The sequence below is a fragment of the Hibiscus syriacus genome, unplaced genomic scaffold (assembly GCF_006381635.1).
Source record: "Hibiscus syriacus cultivar Baekdansim isolate YM2019G1 unplaced genomic scaffold, ASM638163v2 tig00110114_pilon, whole genome shotgun sequence".
NCBI classification, from domain to species: Eukaryota; Viridiplantae; Streptophyta; class Magnoliopsida; order Malvales; family Malvaceae; genus Hibiscus; species Hibiscus syriacus.
Genome location: NW_024062594.1, coordinates 3,338,927 through 3,361,046, shown reverse-complemented (window position 1 = coordinate 3,361,046; position 22,120 = coordinate 3,338,927). Strand labels below are relative to the sequence as shown.

General features: G+C 35.2%; 2 protein-coding genes and 1 long non-coding RNA gene across 4 annotated transcripts; 1 reads left to right on the top strand and 2 right to left on the bottom strand.

Moving 5' to 3' along the window:
• LOC120215341 lies at positions 1 to 2,196 on the bottom strand. Its single transcript, XM_039213064.1, has 4 exons — positions 2,069 to 2,196; positions 857 to 1,745; positions 642 to 785; positions 1 to 532 (listed from the first exon to the last, which is right to left on the bottom strand). The coding sequence occupies exons 2-4, from the start codon at positions 1,091 to 1,093 to the stop codon at positions 233 to 235; spliced, it is 681 nt and encodes a 226-aa protein (XP_039068995.1). The 5' UTR covers positions 1,094 to 1,745; positions 2,069 to 2,196; the 3' UTR covers positions 1 to 232.
• Positions 2,197 to 2,647: 451 nt separating this feature from the next.
• LOC120215342 lies at positions 2,648 to 4,023 on the top strand. The gene is made up of 5 exons (XR_005524934.1): positions 2,648 to 2,729; positions 2,824 to 2,888; positions 3,010 to 3,212; positions 3,350 to 3,638; positions 3,723 to 4,023. It is a non-coding gene; the product is annotated as an uncharacterized LOC120215342 (long non-coding RNA).
• Positions 4,024 to 5,288: 1,265 nt separating this feature from the next.
• On the bottom strand, positions 5,289 to 16,779 carry LOC120215340. Of its 2 annotated transcripts, none has more exons than XM_039213061.1 (26): positions 16,470 to 16,779; positions 15,360 to 15,472; positions 15,062 to 15,188; positions 14,829 to 14,927; positions 14,686 to 14,754; positions 14,439 to 14,573; positions 14,275 to 14,343; positions 13,419 to 13,471; positions 13,141 to 13,300; positions 12,346 to 12,510; positions 11,776 to 11,860; positions 11,455 to 11,685; positions 11,256 to 11,356; positions 11,097 to 11,139; positions 10,398 to 10,591; positions 8,977 to 9,087; positions 8,613 to 8,681; positions 8,353 to 8,496; positions 8,029 to 8,103; positions 7,768 to 7,944; positions 7,571 to 7,656; positions 6,953 to 7,007; positions 6,260 to 6,385; positions 6,059 to 6,172; positions 5,571 to 5,699; positions 5,289 to 5,439 (listed from the first exon to the last, which is right to left on the bottom strand). In XM_039213061.1, exons 1-26 carry the CDS (start codon positions 16,587 to 16,589, stop codon positions 5,374 to 5,376), a joined length of 2,916 nt encoding a protein of 971 aa, XP_039068992.1. In that variant the 5' UTR covers positions 16,590 to 16,779; the 3' UTR covers positions 5,289 to 5,373. The 2 variants fall into 2 exon arrangements, with proteins under 2 accessions (XP_039068992.1, XP_039068993.1); XM_039213062.1 differs by having other exon boundaries at positions 5,294 to 5,439; positions 5,571 to 5,687; positions 10,398 to 10,555; positions 11,256 to 11,350; positions 16,470 to 16,778.
• Positions 16,780 to 22,120: the final 5,341 nt, after the last annotated feature.

The following is a 22,120-nucleotide window of genomic DNA, read 5'->3' as shown; positions in this document are numbered from 1 at the left end:
CCAATAATTATTCAGCTCAATTAAAACCCTGCAAAATTCTCATTGGAAATTAGAGTACCCTCTAATCCCCAACCTTGAACTTGGGGACCCCTAAACCTGGCCAAAACACCAGCCTCAGCCTCTTTAATAACACTAGATGGCCATCGGACGGTGGACTCGATTCGAGTAACATAAAGGCGCCTGTGAACCAGCAAGGATCAACTTGCAAGGCTGAACAAACTTTATTATACAACTACAAATTCAGTTGTTGGAGATGATTTTGATTCGAGTTGTAGAGCGTGCTCTCTTGCCTTTCTCTTTCTTTGATAAACTCCCAATCCCATATTTGCCCAATCCAACTTGGATGGCAACAATTAATAGTGATCTTCTCGATCATTTCTCCATGCTCGAGTAGATACGTAACGAAATTGACATCGATTTTAAAACCTCTAAACCCGACAATCTCTAGCTCTTTAAGACTAGGGATAGGCTTTCCGGTTACACTACTAGAACTATGTGCATGATGGTATGTAGAAGACCTCCATATTTTTAACTGCAAAATGATAAACGCAACATTATAGACTATAAATAGGAAACGATGGAGAAGGTTAAGTGATCAACGTATTTCTTGTGGAATGGCTGATGAAAAATTTGGAGATTACCTCCAACGATAGTTTGTTCAAGGAAGGAGATGCATCGATCAAGAAAGTCAATACAAGGAGATCGTCATCATATCCACCATACGCGCTTACTACTAAGTGCCTAAGCTTTGTCAATTCAGGGAATTTCGGAAACATCATATTATACTGCAAAAGATATTTATAATGAGAAACCCAAAGGGGGAAACAAAATCGAGATTGAAGAACATGAATATTACAGCACTCATCTCCAATGTAAGAGTCTCTAACTGACCAAGATAGCTTGAAAGAGGGCAAAAAGAAAAAGCCGGTTCATCATCTAAGTTCCCACATATAAGCACATCAGCCAGTACAGGAGCATTTTCAATATACAATGCCATCTTTTGTCCATAATACCGAAACGTCCGTAAATTGGGAGCAGAAATCTCGAGTTTTGCAAAGTGAGGCAAGATCGGATCTCCAAATATCGCAGCCATAAAGGTGACGAACTAGAAACTTTTAAGACTCACTAGAGTTTTTGACCACTCCACAACTAACTTTTCAAGCAGAGGACAGTGTATAAGGAAGTGCTCAAGAACCACCCCACTAACTTTTACAAATCTAAAACACAAGGAATTCAACGATCCGATGCAAGATAATCCGGGGAGGAGCTCGAATTTAGTCGAAACAACTTTTGGTTAAAGAAAAGGATCTCAAACCTGGCGGCCAAGTTTCCTCTGCTACTTCTTCAAAGTCGAGTTCAAGTTTCCGAACCCTCTTCGATATAGCGAAACAAAACCAGGTATCAATATATGTCTGCAAGTCCAATCCAAATAAAAACAAACCCTAAATTCATTTAAAGTGATTCCTTGGTGCAATTCCAGTACTTGGTTTACCTAGTTTATGTACCAAGATCTCTTATTTTTCCTTAATTTGTCATTCCTCCGAAGCTCGGCTAATGTGGATGAAGCATCGAAGTTCAAAGAAAAAATGTTGGGCCACAAATTTTTCAACCTCTTGGAAAGAAAGCATATGTTTGCTACCTCTTTAATGGTCAAAAAGGAAAGAATCATCAATAGAATTGCGTCAGGTAATTCACTAATCCGATCCCTAGAATGCTCTTTCCCTCTATCACCCTTCTCCATCTTACTAAAACAAAAAACAAAATCATCAAGTAAACAAATTGCAAAAGTTATCAGAAATAAAGATCAGGCACAATTAAAATCACCAAACAGCTACTCAAATGGGGAAAGATTCATGAACAAGAAAACGAATAAAATCATCCATTCTGAAGAGAAATTTAATACTATGGACTATATATGACATTCAAATTTCATGACCAAGAAAACGAATGAAATCATCCATTCTGAAGTTAATCAAAACTCCAAATTATATAAGCCAACTCAGTAAGTTAAATGGGATTTCACCATGAATGCCGACTACAGAAGAAATAAAAGAGAAACAAAGAATACCATTCTTAATCTGGGACTGGCTTATGAGATATAATAAAAAGAAAAGAGATAAATTCAGATGTGAGAATATGAAAATTGAAAGGAAGGAGCAGCGAGGCGTCTTTTCTCGCGAATAGATAAGATTTTACTCTTTCTTCCCGACCTTGATTCTCGGAGAATACTCTATTGCCCGTTCATAAATTTGTTGAAAGAGTAAAACTTTGAAAATATCTATCTTTGGCTTCAAAGAAAATTACTTTATTTTAGGGTAAAGTATAGTAATGGTCACTGAACTTTTCTAATTATTTCATTTAGTTCCCCCAACTTTTAAAACTTTAATACAATCCCCAAACATTTAGTCGGTTTGCAATATGGTCCCTAAACAGTTAGTCCGTTTGCAATATGGTCCCCGACGTAACTGTTGGGGGACCATATTGTAAATGGACTAAATGTTGGGGACTGTATTGCAAGTTTTAAAGTTGGGGAATCTAAATGAAGGCTTTAGAAAAGTTCAGTGACCATTACTATACTTTACCCTTAATTAAATGGGCCATCTTCAATTGCAGCTGATTTTTGAGGACTTACTTGAAAAAGGGTAAAGGAGAAGGAGGAGGAGGAGAAAGAAGCAAAGAAGCGCAAACGTCTTGCAGATGGCTTCTTTGATTTATTGCAATCTGTGAAGGTGTTAGGCTACATCTTTTAAAATTTTGGTCGAATGGTTCGATAGCCAGGAAATTTCTTTTTATTCAACTATATGATTGTTTAACCTATTGCAGGAAATCACTTCATCTTCAGCATGGGAGGAGTGCAAACATCTTCTTGAAAACAGTCCAGAATTCAGGTCCTAGAAGCTTATTACATGACGTTTTGCATATAACTTTCAAAATTTCTTTTGATCATTCTATATATTTTCCATCAAAAATTGCTTACTCGAAGCTAAATTTTTTAATGTTCATATGTAGTTCCATTAGGGATGAAGCCTCCTGCAAGGAGATATTTGAGGAATATGTAAAACAGTTGAAAGGAGATGCAAAAGAGAAGGAACGAAGACGGAAGGAAGACAAGATCGATTTGAATCAAGTCGAATCATTTGATTTTCTTTTGAATTTCGGTTTAATCTTAAATGTGTGGCTTATCGTTAGTCTATTCTTTGCGTGTGCTTGAGGTTAGTGATACTCTCCTTGCCCACTGCCCTCTTCGTCGATTTTTGTTTTCTGTAAATGATCGCGAAACTGAATGAATCAAATATCTCCTCACCCGTGTCTGAGTACATGTTTGACATGGGGTTTTTCTATGCTGCAGGCAAAGAAAGAAAAAGAGAGAGAAGAGAGGGAGTGGAGGAAGTCGAAGCATGGAAGGGACATAAAGAGAGGATACGAAAGAGAAGGAGGAACACTCGAGGGAGGGACCTTCAGATGCGCATGTTGGTACAGGTGAATTTCACGATGAAAACGAACATAAACGGTCAGGAAAAGACGACAATAAGAGAAATCATAAACGACATCGAAGTTCAGTGGATAACACGAATGAAAGTGAAAAAGATCGGACCAAGTCTCACAGGCATAGCAGTGATCACAGGAGATCAAAAAAGGTATGATATTCACTCCCATTCACATGTTCGAAACAGCTGCAACCATGTTTTGACATACTTCTTTAATGACCGTTACTTCTTCAGCATGCTCGATGCCCGAATCCGATAGCGAAACCAGGCATAAGAAACATAGGCGAGACCATCGGAACGGTTCCCGTAGAGAGGCCGATCCCAAGGAGCTTGAAGATGGAGAGTTTGGTGAGAGGGAGAGTCAGTAGTAGTAGCAGCAGGTATGTTTTTAGCTCCTCTTTGTTTATCATGCTTAATGTATTTCAACAATGAAAGGTGGTCTGTTTTTAGCATTTTTAAAATTTGATGGTAGTGGCAAATGTTGGGAATTTCATGTTCTTGTTTTATTTTAATATTTTTTTTTAAAAAAAATTGATTTTAATGTTTTACATATTATTTTTATTATTAACTAACCCTATTTCCATATGTAATGGGATGAGGGGAGGTAAGGTAGTAGGTTGTCTCGAACGCCAGGTTGAGAGCAGCTTTCGTGAAAGACCTCCGACAGTCGGAATTATGAATTGTCAACCGTGGGACTCGATCCCACGACCACAAGGTTAAGAAATTAATAATGTTAAAAAATTAAAAGGAATTACTTACAATTGTAATTATTTTATTAAAAATATTAGTCAAAACATTATATTAAACATTACTTTAAAATAAAAAAACTAAAGAAAAATAAAATTAAGGGTAAAGTATAGTAATGGTCACTGAACTTTTTTAAAGTTTTCATTTAGGTCCCCTAACTTTTAAAGCTTACAAAATAATCCCCCAACATTTAGTCCGTTTGCAATATGATCCCTCAACATTTAGTCTGTTTTCAATATGTTCCCCGACGTAACTGTGGGGGACCATATTGTAAATGAACTAAATGTTGAGGGACTGTATTGTAAGTTTTAAAAGTAGGGACCTAAATGAAAGCTTTAGAAAAGTTCAATGATCATTACTATACTTTACCCTTTAATTTAATATTCTTTTCTGCGTAAACTATTTATTTGGTCACTTACCTATCACTTAATTTCTGTTTTGACTACCTAACTATTACTTTTTTCATAATCATACCAAACATTAGGTTTTAGTCACCCATTGCCAATGATGATGGTGACATATCACCATAAGATAATACTACATCAACACTAAAAAACTAATTAAAAAATATCTTGTCAATATCATTATTAATGTTTTAACGACAGGTGAACAAAATAAAACCAAAACATAACATTAGATATGATTTAAAAAAATAGTTAGACGATCAAAATAGAAATTAAGTAATAAGTAGAAACCAAATAGCTAGGTTACCCTTCTTTTCTTATACAATCGTTGAGCATGTATTTTTCTAATATAAAATACATTAGATTATTTAAGCTAATCCTCTAATTACATTTTAAATAATAAATTTGTTAACCAAATGTGCAATACCATTGTTGCATTAATTAACCCTCAAACCATGCTCTTAGCTCAAATATATTCCATACGACCTTACCTGTCTCCCATGCAATTTGTAGAGTAAACCAAACTTACAAAAATTTCATGAAATAGTGTCACTTATATTGCTCAAGAGAAGAGAGTTTCCACTTTTGACCCGTAAGTTTATAATTTGGTATTTACAGAATGCAAATGGAGGAACTAAAGCAATAATATTATTTGAATTGTAATCTCTTTAAGCCTGTAATTTGTGAGGACTTTTTTTTGGGTCAGTTTGGGTAGTAGATTATAGGAAGTCTTGTTATTGTCGCTGTCTTTGGTAAAGAGAATAACCAACAAGAGCAGACATCAAAAAGGTCCACAGCACCTGCAGCAAAACCAAGCACAATTAAGTAGGTACGTGATTGGTTCCATCAGCTGCTGATCATGGTTGTTGCGAAGAAGAAATCGAAGCAATCAAGCACGGGAAAGAAATTCAGGAAACAGTAAGGCGAGTACCGTATTGATGGTTTGCCATCGTTCAAGCCTCCGTATCCGGGACTGCATGTCTTCTATTATGCTATCCATTGGAGAAGCCTCCCTGCTATGTGAGGATTCTGATGGTGTACCGCCACCCTGTTTGGTCCACTAAAACATTATTAAAAATTAAGAGATTTGTTATGAACATCGATTACGGCCATTTCTGATGCATAAAAGAAACTATTATTTTCATTAACATGTGGTGCTCAAATTATCAAGAATATGCAAATAACATTTACATGTTTATAACCTGATTTTCAAATCATATACTTCCAATACCATTTCATAGAAAGGTTTTTCTTTGTTTGAGATGCAGATTCTAAATCACATAACCATGCAGATTGCCAACACGGATTGCCATAATTATTCCGACTCTAATTCAGGAGGAATATAAGAAGAAGCTTACATTAAAGGCTATACAATATATAAATATGTGTGACTGCTTAATTTTATTTAACAATGAGCACCTGGGATTGAATAGACTCCACAAGCTCCTGCAACCTTGCAGCTTGATGAGTGTGAATTCCACTGTAATTTCTTTCCACCAATGGTAATCCTTCCAAAATTATTTGGAGATAACTCTACAAGATATATAAGATGTAGCAAGTTTAATAAACAGGCAAAATGGCAGAAATACTGAAATATCTCACACAATTCAAAGACAAAACCTTTGTCGTGTACGAGCCGTTGAGTTTCAATGCTGAACCAGAGGCTGCCACGGCCTCTTTATTGATCCCTTTGATCTGTACGTAAGGGCTAGGGGCATCTTGTAGATGATCAACCTCAATAAGAATCTAAAAGGCAGAACAATGCCATCTTTAAATAATCAAGGGGAAAATGCCACACAGACCAACTCATTTTCAAGAATAGTCTATCCAAAAAAATATTAAAAGGAAAACGATTTAAAAAAAGTGTGGTTTTCAATGGTATTAGATAAATGTAGAGAAGATTGAATAATAATCTGGCCACCAAATGCTTCACACTTTCCAAGTGAATCGAGAAAATCTACTCACGCGAAAGGAATACTCGGAAGAAAGAGACAGGACAGATGACTAATCCAGAAAACCAACATCATATTTTTCACATTAATACAATACAGAAAGAGTATTACATCCTTGTTAATTTTTCCAGAATTAGTAGAATCAAAGTTTAACAGCAAAATTCAACCAAATTTAAGTAGACTTCCGAAATAGCCCAGAGTAGAAAGGAATATTTGGCATTAATCACGAATTAGAATTAAATAGAAACAATGAAAAAGCTTGAAACCTACGCTTTAAGTCACATATAACAATTAATTATTATTCTGAAAACCACTAATGTCGACACAAAATGGGTATTACAAAAACCAAAACTCGTATTACCTTGCCATCTTGGTAAATCAGTGCAGATGCTTCAATGTAGGCTACAGCTTGATACCTGACACCAGGTAAAAGAATATATAATTACCCAATCAACTAACCATGAACTTATCAACGAGTTCAAAAGAAAAAAAACCCTGAAAATGGCAGAATATGCACGATTACTAATTTTTCAAATATGTAGACTCTGAAAATCAAGGCTACCATCTATACCAAAAGCTGACATTTATGTTTGAGCTCCATCACCAACAAACTGTGTCAACAGTTGCACATTTTATGCCATATTCTCAAAAGCTACCGCTCATTAAACTACACATCCAACCAGTGTTTTCATTTTTTGAAACTCATATGGAAGAGTATCAATTTATTTTTCAAATGTACCACTTACCCCCCCTTTCTCTCTCTCTCTCTCTCTCTCTCTCTTCTCTCCCTAGAGAAGGGGGAAAATTGCGAGCCTTTTGGGTCAACCCTGGGAAATGTCTGTTCAAATCTCATTCTAATTAACAATGAGAGATTTTAACATTGCAATAGTAACCATATTTTTCTTCAGTACCTATTTTAAAATAACAATCCATACTATCAAAATTGTAGTGAATATGAAACATTAAATACTTGACTTACCCAAGGTTAAGAAGGCCAGACACTGTACTGATGCTAATGTCAAAATCCACTTTAGGTTGAATGATGAAATTCCCTTCCCTAATTGGCTAACAAAAAGAACAGAGAAGAAAACAAATATCAGCTATTTGCTACAGTTATAGAAAAAGCAACTGAATTGCATGGACTAAAAGACATTTTACATTAATTTCACTACTAACCTCTCGTATTAATAATGCAAATCTTCCCTCACATATTCTGACACGTACACAGTCACTCTCTGCTAAGTGCCCATTTGTAGGAATTCCGGGAAGCCTTAAATATATATCAATGAAATTCTGAACAGAACTACAGAACTTAGCAGAGTCGAGGATATTCAAAATATCTTGATAGGCCACCTGATACCATGAAGAAGTAGGAATGGATTGTCAATAACAAGGGGAGGCATATGAGTTCTGGACTAGAGACTTTATGATACTTACCTGTTTATTACTCTTCAAAACAAACAGTGAACTCTCGGGAGAAAGAACAGGATCAAAGTCATTTCTAATTTTTAGCTGCAATAATAAAAAAAATAGTAGCAACACAAAGTTAACCACGTTATCAGAGTTACTGCACATAGAACCATACCTTTACAAGTATATATGTACACACAATACATATGGTTACGCAATGGGTTAAATAAATACACAATAAAATACTTTATCAACATGTGTGCCTACACAAAATCAGAAAGAAATGCCAAAAGTTTTTTGATACATATAAGAACATGTAATAAAAGTTTGAGATATTCATAGACTACCGACATGTGCATGAACAAGATGTGGTTCAATGTGCTGCTGGAATATTGGGAACACTGTCATCATGATCTCATTTTGGGACATAAAACACCCCACTCTGCTTTTGTCTCTCTGAACTCGAGAAATCAGGTGTGAATGAACACCTCCAACCTGGCTTTGCAGAAAACAACCAATTAACATCCTATCTTTTCTCGAAGAATACAAGATAATACTTGAATCATATGAGAAAACCAAGCTGTAAAGATAGATTAAGGAAGCCATCTTACAACAGCAATCCACAAGTCAAGGGATTTTCGGATTTCAGGATGCAGAGCATAAACCCCCTCAAAAATGATCTGGTCAACAGAAATGAATTAAATTTGAAATGTTAAAAAGTATTGAATCCAAAGCAGAACAACCCAGAAAGGGTTTCAGTTGCAGAATATCAGGTAATATCTATGATAAAGAAACCCTTATAAACAAAGTAACAGGCCTCTTGGATAAAGAAAGAACAAATATTTCACCTTAGGAACTAATCTTTTAGTTTCTAAGCAGTTGATATTTATTTACATTGTATATTTCAATAAGCATAATAAATAAGTTTAGAAAAGAGGCAAGCTTTGACAACAATGAAATAAATATGTAACAGACCACCCCACAATCTTCAGAAATTTCAAGCTCTTTGAAACAACTACGAGAACCAGTCTCCAAGTTGAATACAGGTATTTTTGTCTTTTGACCATGCCTTATGTCACCAATGTTCTGCAAAAGACAAAAATACAACAGTGAGGCATTACTGATCGGTGTAAAACTTTCTGATCAACATCACACCCCAAGTTAAGCCATATATTTATAATCTGCATTTCTTTGATTTAGACCAACATCTGGATACCATAAGCTCTCCTTGAATGAGTAAATTTCTTTATCTGGTTTTCACTATTTCAAAATGAAAATAAAAAAATACTTTAGGTAACTGGTTTTATTTTCCGAAAATTAGAAGGAAACACAGTTTTTAGAGATGCTGGGAACAAGAAATTATTGCTTCCAAGGATTTTGAAAACAATGTTTCAACTCCTGTTGATATTCATAAGAGGAATGATATTAATATAACATTATTTATACACTAACTGTAACAATGAATATTTCAAATTTATAAAAGGTGACCATTAAAATATTATAAATATGCTACAAGTAATGTGTAAAAATAGATAAACATAATCAATATTCTAAATAAAAATATAAACTACAATATAAATTATATAACTATATAGTAATAACTACTAATTGTTTGGACATATTCAATTCAATCTGAATTGGCAAATAAAAAAACTGTCAACATTGAAATTAATATGTTAAACAAAATATATAGAATAGATTTTTACATTTTTACATGTAAATGCAAACATTATTTAGACAAATTATTATTTCATTATTATTCATTTCTATATGTTAAAAATGAATACTAAAAATACATTTTTCAGTATAGTTTACAGAACTACCTAAAAGTATTGAAAAAAGTAATAATATTTGTCAAATATATTCCATAATTAAAAAAAATGACTACAATCACACATACATAGGGACAAATATATTATATATGACAAAGACTTCCTTTTTGTCCTAGATCTAAAATTAAGCAAACATTGTTTGCTGATGGAAACTGACAATTTGAGATACCAAATAAAAAACCTTGTGAATCTTTTTCTTTTTTCCCCAAAATTAACAATATTATTTTCTTAGTCTAACAATTTGATAAAATTTATGAAAACTATGGTCGTTAAAAACTAAACTTTTCTAGAAGTGTGTGAGAGAAAATCAATTAAATAATCAAAAATAAAAAATGGAATTTGCATTCAGGGAATTCGGTTACCATGTTATGAACAATAAGTGAAGCTCGAAGTGGAATTAAGTTGACATGTAATCATAATCCTTACAAACCTTTAGTTAGTGTTCAGTTTACAAGATGCATGGTTTGTCACTGTAATGGTTCAACTGAAATTCAATGCCTCATTTGGCCTCAATCCTTAAGCCATGCATTAACTTAATCAAATTACACAAATATTGAACCTTACCTTTGAAAGCAAAGGCAAATCAAGAGAGTTAAAGTCATCATATTTGAAATCCTTAACTTGCTCTGATTTAAAATAGCTTTCAAGGGAAACTACTTCACAACCAACAATATTTGCCATTTTATGTGCCAAACTTGTCTTTCCAGATCCACTTGGACCACCTGCAAATACAGGTGAGATATAACAACATATGAGTTCAGCAATTAGAAGATATAAATAGTGATTTCAAAAATTTACATGAACTTCTTTTCTTTTTATAGAGCAAGCACTTAGAGTCAAATACAAAACGGGAAGGTAAACTTTAGATTTCAAAATTGCTTCCTCAGTGGGGCAGAAGAATTAAACTATGACAATTAACATTCATAAAACGTCACAAGGGCAAATAAAGTTAAATCGTAGTAAACGTATATTAATACTGCATTCCATATTTTATTTAAAGCTAATAACTATCAGAGAATTAATTATGCAGCAATCCAACAAAACCAAACAGAACTGTTCCATAGCCCACACACTTCCAAAAGTCCAGCCATACTCTAAATTTATGAAAAGAACTATCCTTGTCAGTACTAAGCTTCACACACCCAAACATTATTAAGAACTTTATTGAAGTTTGAACAAGAAATTAAATTAGAGAGACATGGCAAAGGAATGACAGACCAACTAAAAGAGAGAAAGGAAGAGATATCTATTTATCAAAATTACCAATTCCAACAATAACTGGAACTCCTTTATTCTCCAACAAAAACTGAAACAAGTGAACCAAAGAAAAAAATGGCATCAGCTTTGGACACGAGTGATTGGTATTCTGACAACAATTTAACATTATGAGCCATTTCATTATAAGAGCTCTTCCTTCATTACCTGTATTCCTTGCACGGAAAGAAGTAAGCCTCGATCCAAGTCATGTGAATCAGGCATTGGGGCAAGTTTCATCGTATCCCTGAAAGCAGAAGAACCTGTTGCTGCTTCATGAGAAAGTCTATGCATGAACTAAATTAAAACTCTTCCATTGTACTTGAGAAAAAGAATTACTTTAAAAGTTAACAAGCTGTCCACATACCTATAACTGAACCACCATGTGAAGGATCTGATGAGGCAAAATGCCATGTTGGTAATACAGGTTCCATTTGGGATTTTGTTGGAGATCGAGTCCAAGGTTGAGATAAATCCTCAAGCCGGTTTACAAGGTTTGGAGTGGTACGAATGGGCTTTGGTGCTGCAATCACTTTTTCTTGATTACTAGAGATAGATGTAGCAGAAACAAGTGGAGGAGTATTGAGGCGTGGTACACCTGAAAGTGGAAATGAGTTGAGCAAAGAAGAAAACCAACAATAGTTGCATTAACAGGACAGTTTGATGGAGGTCACATCTAGTGAAGAACCTTTTCTTTCAAGAATCATTTCCAGATATGATTTAGTGATCCATTGTCCAGTAATTCCCAATCTCAATGCTTCTGCTCCAACTGTCTATGCAACAGTATAGCAACCAAAACAAACATAAGTTTTATCAACTGGTTTTCATTTTGAGTTTTCAGTTTGACACTTAAGCAATGGCATCTGATCACTCTCATTCAAAGCTGAACCAAACGAAAGCAACAACTTTTTAACTGGTCATAGAAGGTCCAATTATATTTCTGTTTTCCACATATCTAGCTTATATCAAAGTCAGTTCTCAATGAAAAGCTGCTAGGTGATAACCTCATTAAGCATACCTAGTGGATAAGAAAACATCCCTTTATGATTATCTCATTTCTCAAAATTTATCTAACAGGAACATATACACACGTGATAGGCAACTTACATCAAGCAAAAGCATCTTATACTGGAGTGTTGTCCAATCAATACAAATTATATTAATAGTTTATGAAGGTAAAAAGGAATACTTTGATGCAAATATAACAAACAAACAAAAATCTCAGATGTTTCCATCTGGAAGAAAATTAAGTGCATACTTTCCTATCTGTGCCCCTAAGCACCAAGAAGGTTTCCCCAAGTGTGTCAATTGTTTCAAATGACAGAGAAAGGCTGCTAATATTAACTGATGTTGATGCCCTTTTGTAACTAACAACAACATTGTAGCCCAACGCCAGCAGTCCACCTAGTGTCATCCGTCCAACCTGTTCAAGATTAGATATTAAAAAAGGTAAATAAAACTACATTAAGTTAGGGCCAATGAGCTAACTTTCAGATGATTTATGATATAAGATTCCAACACAAATAAGCGTATCTTTTAGCTAACGAGAGAGTTACAGGGGAATGGTCATAGAATACAGATTGGGCTGACTTTTAGCTGGTTTGATAGATACGTTACCAAAAATCAAAATGTTATGCAGTATCTCCTTAAATGATGCAGAAGAACAAGATCGAGGACCAATAAAGGTGTGTTGATCGCTGGCAACCTTGCTTTAACCATTTTGCATATTAGCTATTGTTGCATAATACAGTTGTATTATTGCACATAGTTATTTGACAAAAACAATTAATGTCAACGACTTTGATACTAATAAAAACACACTTTTTTCATTGATTAATCCTTAATTTACAGAGTTAAAAAGTTGGGTGTAATAATACCTGTAATAAAAGTCAAAAAGAGAATAAATTGATAGATTTTAAAATGGAACTAGTTGGTATGTAAAACCGTTTTGACAGTAACACAGGAAAAGAAAACATCTATGACACATTTGGGAGCACTACTTCAGTTTGACAACAATGGCCACACTAGAACTGCAAAGGACAAAATGTCTGACCTCAAATTCAGCTTTTGGTCTGATAATGAAATTTTTGTCCACAATTCTCTGATCCCCGAGTGACAGATAATATCGAATACCAGATTGTCGCACCTTAATCCAATCATTTATCCGTGCTTCGTCACTTGCTGATGGGGGTCTAAGGTACATCTCAATGAAACTAAAGCAAAATGAAGTTTTCATTTCACTCCCAAAACATAGAGAGAAAAGGCTATAGAGACATATATAACTAACACTCTGCATAAAGATTGCATGTGATCATAGTCAGAACCACTTACTTATCAGTTTGTGCCTCATCTTTAAGGAGAAAGGAAGACTGTCCGTCAGGTGTCTGCCATAGCAATATAATGTTCAAATGAGACTATAAGGGTGCAGCTGATTAACAATGCAACAAAAGTTAACTTCAAATGTTATGCATTAAAGAAATGGAATACCTAGAGGTTTGTTCCAATAAAAGGACGTTCACTCAGGACTGCTGCAGACAAATAACTAATCAATTTTTTGTTCATTTTTTTATTGGGCAGGGGGCAATATATGTAGAGTTTTCTATGTTTGGTGTCCACTCTTTCCTACTTTTTATGTGTCTCATTAAGAATTCGTTCAACCTTAAGTAATATCACAATGGCTACAAATTAAATCTAATTGCAATATGCAAATAAATTTTGAAAGTGAATTAAAGATAAAAAATTCAGCATATATATTCACCACTTAAACTGCAATAGTCACTGTCCAAAGTACAAAACTTCACAAAGAGAAGATATCCAAGGTGCATATATATATATATATATATATATATATATATATATATATATATATATATATATATATATATAGAGAGAGAGAGAGAGAGAGAGAGAGAAAGGGAGAGAGAGAAAGGGAGAGAGAGAGAGAGAGAGAGAGAGAGAGAGAAAGAGAGAGAAACTTTCATATTCTTAAGAAAAAAGAGGCAAAAGAAATCCCAAGTCATGTATGTAAACTAATAATATAAATTACAAAACATAAATTATCAAGATAATTTGAGAGTGTTTATGGCAATGTACATTCTTTCTCAACTCCAAACAGATCATAATCACATCTTTTATGCATGACATGCTTAGAATTTTATTTAACAATAAGATATTAAGTATAACATACCTCACTTCTGCATTTCAGCTTGTAGATTGCTTCTCTAAATGATGATACAAAGCTGTTGTTAATTCTAATCTGCATGATAAACCCAATTACGGAGGAATTGCCAGTTAAATTCCAATAAGTAAGAACATAAAAAGAAACAACAACAACAAAAGGGGAAAAAAAACCTGTGCATGATGAAGGTCTGGCTCAATGAGCTTTCTAAACAAAGGAAAAATGCTATCAATAAGGTAATCCAGTGAGCAAGAATCTCCTATATCATATCGAACTTTGGAAAGAAGACTAAAATGAACACCACCAACCTGATGCATCACCCCAAATATTCAGAAGAACTATATAAAAAATCTGATGAAAAGAATTGACAACTGCACAAGCCTTAATCAAACCTAACGCTTAGGGAAAAGAAGATATTACCACTGCGACCCGAATATCAAGCAGAGAGCGCAATTTTGCATGCAGAGCATAAGTACCATCAACTATTACCTGAAAAAATGTATGAGCAAATTAAGTCCAAAGCAACCATAATGTGAAATAGATCCTATTTTACACTTTCTTACCACCCCAGACATAGCACTCTTTATAGGTTTGGAGCCAACATGTTTCTTTTGTTGGAAATCAAACACTGGTATCATAGTATCTTTCCCTTCTGTCAAATTCTGAGTTTAACCGAAAACAAAGGGCAAACTTTAATATGTATACATTTAGAGTAACCCCAAACATACGAGACACAGAAATGTTTTTCATAGGCAATAAATTAGATGAATGTGCCATTGTGAAGAAATGTACAAACCTCAAGATTTTGGATCAATGCATCAAAATCTATTGAATCCAAATCAGTCCCTTCATCAACTCCAACACGGTAGTTCTCCATTGGTATAACAGTGCAACCAATAACAGATGCTACCTTCTCTGCTAAGCTTTTGGAAATTGAGACCACCATATAAACCCAAAAACATTATTATAAGAAAAGAAAGAAAGCATGCAGTGTCCTGATTCTTACAATATTTCTTTTGAAAAGAAAATATATAGATAATTAGTAGAGGGAGAGACATCAGAAAACTAAACAGAAATATTAATAGAATGCTCACCTAGTTTTGCCTGATCCACTAGGACCACCAATGCCGACTGTGACAAGACCCTCCTTTTTCTCTCTGAGTTCTTGTATGGATTTGACAAGCAAATAATAGCCATGATCAAATGACTGCAACATTTCAACCAAAAAGCTCATCAAACTCAAAGCAAATTTTGCGGGAAATTAACATATAAACTCAAACGACCAACAGAAAACTACGAAGTTAATATGGGAGCAAACATGTTCAATATCATATAGGTTGAAATAGAAATAGAAAATTTGGAAACCTAGGATATAAAGCACCACAATATAAAATCACAAGCACCCAATAAAACAACAAAATAAGCTTACCAAAATTCATTAACAAATATATTCATACCATGCCAACAATATGGTTTAGTGTCGTCAAGGGTGCATGCCCTAACAACACTGATATAGGTCTAGGACAATAAAATAAAGGAAGGTAACATCTTTCAAACATGCCAAGGAATTTGAAGAAAATTCAGGAAGAAAGCGCAAATTGGGAAAATATCAATTCAAACAAGCGAAGAAGTTTAACATAACTGAGATGGAACTAAATTTTTCTTAAGTCATATATTCAACCCTAATCAGCACAACATTTGGATGATACTCGTCATGTTTTTTTAGAGATTTCCGTTTCCATACTTGGATGATGTCATCTGAATTAATAGTTTTCTAATAACAGGAACAATCATCAATTTATCAAGCAGCAAATTGGGAAAATATCAATGACATAAAGGAACAATAAAAAACTTGCACTACTAGGTTGACATACCATAGCTCAAATGATATCAAGTAAATGAGATACCGTGAACAATCACAAATTCAACGCATGTGTAGAACACAAAAAACACGTAAATGAATAAGGTACAAATAATCCAAATGCTCATCATGATTCAATAAGTAGCTAAAAAAAAAGATAACCCAATTCGTTACGGTTCTTGTTTTTCGAACCTAATAACCCAAAAAGAAGAAGTCCAATGAAAAAAATTCTTCAGAACCCAAATTTGATTGGAGAAACAAAAAAGTACCCAACAAACCCAGAATCGTAAAACTTGGAACAAATAAAGCTATTTGATTGAAAACAAAAATTAAAGGGGCTGACCACATGGAGAGGTAGAGACTGGAGAATAGAAGAAGAAGACGAGGTAGAAGTCGAAGGTTGTTGCTGGAAATAATCTCGTCCTCCTTCTTGGAATACTCTTTGGACAACTTCATCATCCATTAATTTTTTTTTCGCCGGAAAAGAATAAAAAAATATTCAGGTTTCTTTTTCCCCTTCCCGCACTACTGGTATGCGCTGCACTTTTTGTTTGCTTTGCTTGGGAGGAATCGGTTATCAATCAAATGAAATTTTAATTAGAAAAAGAAAGAATAAAATTTTGAAATTGTGAAAATTGTTTCTTTTCTCTCTTTGGTTTTTATTTGTCTTTCTTCTACGCTTTTCTCTGTTGTCGACTATTTGCTCCCGCTTGTTTTCCTCACCGTATGTCGTCATTCTTCTTTTCTACTGCTATTTATTATTTTTTAAAAACTATTTTTTCAAACATTTAAAATTTTATTTATTGATTAACTAAATTAGAAAAGAATAAATTATTTTTCAAAAGATCTATTGGCACCACACATCCCTAAACGATTACTGTTATTTTAAATTAATCCCTAAACTTTTTAACATTCTAATTTTATCTCCAAACTATGACTCTCATTTTATATTGATCTCTAAACTTTTAAACATTCAAAATTCACCCCCAAACTATAACCCTCATTCTCAATTGGCCCCTAAACTTTTGAGCATTCCAATAACATCCCACAAAATCACTCAAATGTTGGGGATGAAATTGGAACATTCAAAAGTTTAGAGACATATATAGACACTGGCAGATGTACATGGAGGCCAAGGTGGGCACGTGCCCACCTTGAAATTCGAATTTCTTTATATTAGTTGTTAGTTTCTCTAATGGTGCCCACCCTGAAATTTTATTTGTGCCTATCCCATAAGAATTTTTTTTATTATTAGTATATTTGTACTCACCCTCAAAAATATTTCTAAATCCGCCACTGGATATAGAATAAGGGTCATAGTTTGAGGATGAATGTGTATGGTTTAAAATTTTGGAGACCATATTAGAAGGATAATCATAGTTTGGGGATATAATTGGAATATTTAAAAGTTTAAGGACCAATTTAAAATAAAGGTGATAGTTTGGGATTTATAGTGCAATTAACTCTTTTAAAAATAGAAAGTAATACAATATATAGGATAAACAATCAATATTGTCACTTTTGTTTCATTTTTGTTCACTTTCACCTACCAACTTTAAAAAAGTAATATTTTGGTCACTTGTGGTGTAACCCCCTAGACCCGGCCTATGCGTTTCGACTAAGTCTAGTGGATCACATTATGATTCTTTAAGACATTTTTCCAAAATCGTTATTCAATCAATGTAAAATCACATTATAAATGACATGAAATTATAATAAATCATACTATCAAAACTCAACTTGTAAATATAATACCAATAAGTAATAAATTAATTTAAAACATATCTTAAAAATCAAATCACGATAAACCGAATAGTAATAGCAAAAGTGTCATCATATTAAAATCTCATACTTTAAAATAAGGTCCATGTCAACAAAATAAAGTCAACTTGCAAAGTAAAAACATTACAATCAGATATAATTCAAGAGATATGTTGATCCTCCAAGTGCTCAATCCAGGGTATCTAACCAACAGTATCTGAAAGGGGAAAAACATTTTCGAAAAGTGAGCTAGGCTCAGTGTGTCCCAACATTACCATAAAATTACAATAGGTACACTAAACAAATCATAGTCCATTAAGTCCCATAAAATTATACTGCAGTAAATCTCTTTACAAAGCGTTACCCTAAGGGAACATCTTAGGGCCTGAGAGCCTACCCAAGATAGATTTCGGGGCCGTGGGGCCTACCTAAGAACACATCTTAGGGCCGCAGGGCCTACCCGAGAATGATCTCAGGGCCGCAGAGCCTACCTAAGAGTCACATTAGGTCCGTAAAATTTTCCAGCTTGATCAGAGCTGTACTTTATAAATTCGTATTCCAAAAATTCAATTGCACCGTGTTATAAATTCCATAAATCCATAAACATGGTAATCATATACCATTTCAAAACAAATATCAGATAACAGTCATAATCCATAAATAATCACATTAAATCGGTGCATCAACAATACGATAACCAAAGAATTCAGTGTACCACATATTAAAATAAATAAAACAGTTCAGTAATAAATAGGGAACACACCTCGATAATAGTTTCAAATAGTAGATCTACTGATTGCTGGTTTCACCACGCTCTGCTATAGTTTTCGAACCTATTTTGTAGTAACACTATATTACTTATGGGTAACATAAATAAATCTCTAAAATCATAAAATTTACGGGTCTTACGGGTGAATACTGGCATACGTGGTTTAACTGATCTAGAAGAGCTGGGTCGAGCTGTCGAACGATCCGGAGAGTCTCGTGTACCTTCAAATAATAATAATTTATCAGCCCCAAATCTTACTTAATTGTTCAAAACTAAAATTCTTAAGTATATAAGCATTTTCCGGGTTTGACTATCAATTTGGAGGATTTAGAGTCTGAATTTGGCCAAACGGATTGCGGAATCGGAATCAGGACGTCGAAAAACATAAAGTATGACTTTTCGAAAATTCAAATTCTTGGTCAAAGTCAAAGTCAACCACTTTGACCGTCAATTTGAAGACCTTCGGGTTCGAATTTGGAGAAACGGACTGCGGAAATGGATTCGGCACATCGAAAACTATCAGGATAGGTATACTCGGAAAAGATTTATGGTCGTTTAAGGGTCGGTCAAAGCCATTTTAAGTTTTGGTCAAAGAAAGTCAACGGTCAACGGTCACAGTCAACGGTCAACGGTCAGGTCAGGTCAACATTCGGGTCGGGTCAACAGTCGGGTCGGGTCAATCCGGTTCAGACCGGTCAAACCGGTTAAGATCGGTCAAACCGGTTCAAAACTGGTCAAACCGGTTTTCCATCAGCTCACTCTCCCTGCGGCGGTGTGTGCGGCGCGTGAACAGTGATACGGTGTCGGAAAATTCCCGGAAAAATTCCTAAAAATTATTTTGAGCGATTTCGAGATACTTACAATAATCGGTTCAAATTTTTGAACGGCGGAGAGCTCGATTTCAACTCGACCGAAACTTTGACTGCTCCACCTCCTCACGCGCTGCCATCGACGGCGAACAAGGTTGACACCAGTGAACTCGAAACAGCACAAGGAACACAATGGTGCAGGAGGTGTCGTAAACAGAGCAACGATCGGCGGTGAATTTGAGATTTTCTCGGCGATGGAGCTAAAAATAACGTCGAGACTTTGACTGTAAATTCCCGATGTTTGGCAGCGTTTCGCTTCAATTAAATTGAAGGGTTTGTTCCTCGCTTGAAGATGAACACAACGGTGGTTTTAAAACGACGATCAGAATTCGGACGGCGCCGGAATCGAGGTCGGAAACCGACGTAGGGGAAGGGAATTGGGAGCATTTGATTTCTGTTTTCAGAAACCAAATACACGCATATAACATCCATTTCTACCTAATTTTATTGGGTAAATTCAGGGCTTGGTCCCTGAATTTTCTTTAACTTTAATACAAACTCCAAGTTTTATAATCTTTCAATTTAGTCCCCAATTTTTGCCAATTTTCACAATTAACACCAAATTTCAATTAAATATTATTTTGTAAATATTCGGGTTGTTACAATTCTCCCCCTCTACAAGAAATTTCGTCCTCGAAATTTACCTTATGAGAATAGTTGAGGAAACTGAGCCTCCATTGACTCTAATGTCTCCCAAGTAGCTTCTGAGGGGCCTCGATTACTCCATTGAACTTTGACCATTGGAATGTGCGTATTCCGAAGAACTCTCTCATCTCTTTCTAAGATATGAATGGGCTCTTCCTCATATGACAAATCATGTCTCAGCTCTACTTCCTCAACCTGAATGATGTGACTTGGATCTGGACGGTATCGCCTTAACATAGACACATGAAAAACATCATGAATACGACTAAGAGGGGAAGGCAACTCGAGCTGATAAGCAACAGGTCCTACCCTCTTCAAGATACGAAATGGTCCAATAAATCTTGGACTCAATTTACCCTTACGCCCGAATCTCAATACTTTCTTCCAGGGTGAAACTTTCAAAAAGACATGATCTCCAACCTCAAACTGTATATCCTTCCTCCTTTGATCTGCATAAGATTTTTGCCTATCAAATGCCTCTTTCAGACGGTCACGGATTAATCTGACTGTGTCCTCCGTCTCACGCACTAACTCAGGTCCCAACGTTTTCCTATCACGCAACTCAGTCCAACAGATCGGAGTGCGACATTTACGCCCATAGAGTGCTTCATAGGGTGCCATACGAATGCTGGTCTGATAACTGTTATTGTAAGCAAATTCAGCCAAAGGCAAAAAGTTCTCCCAACTACCATGAAAATCGATTACACAACCCCGCAACATATCCTCCAGAATCTGAATTACTCTCTCAGATTGACCATCAGTTTATGGATGAAAGGATGTACTATAATCCAATCTTATTCCCAAAGTTGTATGTAACGCCTTCCAAAATCTCGAAGTAAATCTCGGATCTCGATCAGAAATAATAGACAATGGAACACCATGCAATCTGACAATCTCTGAAATATAAAATCTTGCCAGCTTGTCCAAAGTATAATTTACTCGCACATGAATGAAGTGAGCTACCTTTGTAAGTCTGTCAACAATCACCCAAACTGAATCTTTTTTCGAATGAGTCATAGGCAAGCCAGTAACAAAATCCATAGTAATATGCTCCCATTTCCATTCAGGAATCTTGATAGGCTGTAACAAACCTGATGGATGTTGATGTTCTGCCTTAACTTGTTGACAAGTCAAACACCTAGCCACAAAATCAGATATGTCTTTCTTCATCCCAATCCAATGATACCTCTCTCTCAAATTTCGGTACATCTTATCTCCTCCGGGGTGCATAGCATATGGACTACTATGAGCCTCAGTAAGGATAGTCTGCCTCAACTCAGCATCATCAGGCACACAATATCTACCTTTAAAGCATAAAACTTCATCCTGATTAATTGCATAATCTGAGTTTGTCCCCTGCTCTACTTGCTCAAAGATGGAAAGCAAGAAGCTATCAAGGGGCTGCTTAGCCTTGATCTCTTCAACCAAGGTCGGCTTAACTTGCAGTTCTGCTAACAAAGTGCCATCGTCATATAAATTCATCCTGGCCATTAAAGATCTCAACTCCGATACCGCCTTTCGACTCAAAGCATCCGCTACAATGTTAGCTTTACCAGGGTGATAATCAATCACACAATCATAATCCTTTAGAAGCTCTAGCCAGCGACGCTGTCTCAAATTAAGCTCATTCTGGGTCAAAAGATACTTTAAACTCTTATGATCCGTGAAAATGTAACACTTCTCTCCATAAAGATAGTGTCTCCAAATCTTCAAGGAAAAAATCACTGCTGCTAACTCCAAATCGTGAGTAGGATAATTACACTCATGCGGTCGCAGCTGACGGGATGCATAAGCCACCACCTTACTTTCCTGCATTAAAACACAACCAAGTCCTGAATGTGAAGCATCACTATACACTATAAAATCCTTCCCGGACTGTGGTTGAATCAATACCGGTGCTTGAGTCAAAACCGCCTTTAATTTCTCAAAGCTCTCCTGTTGTGCCTCGCC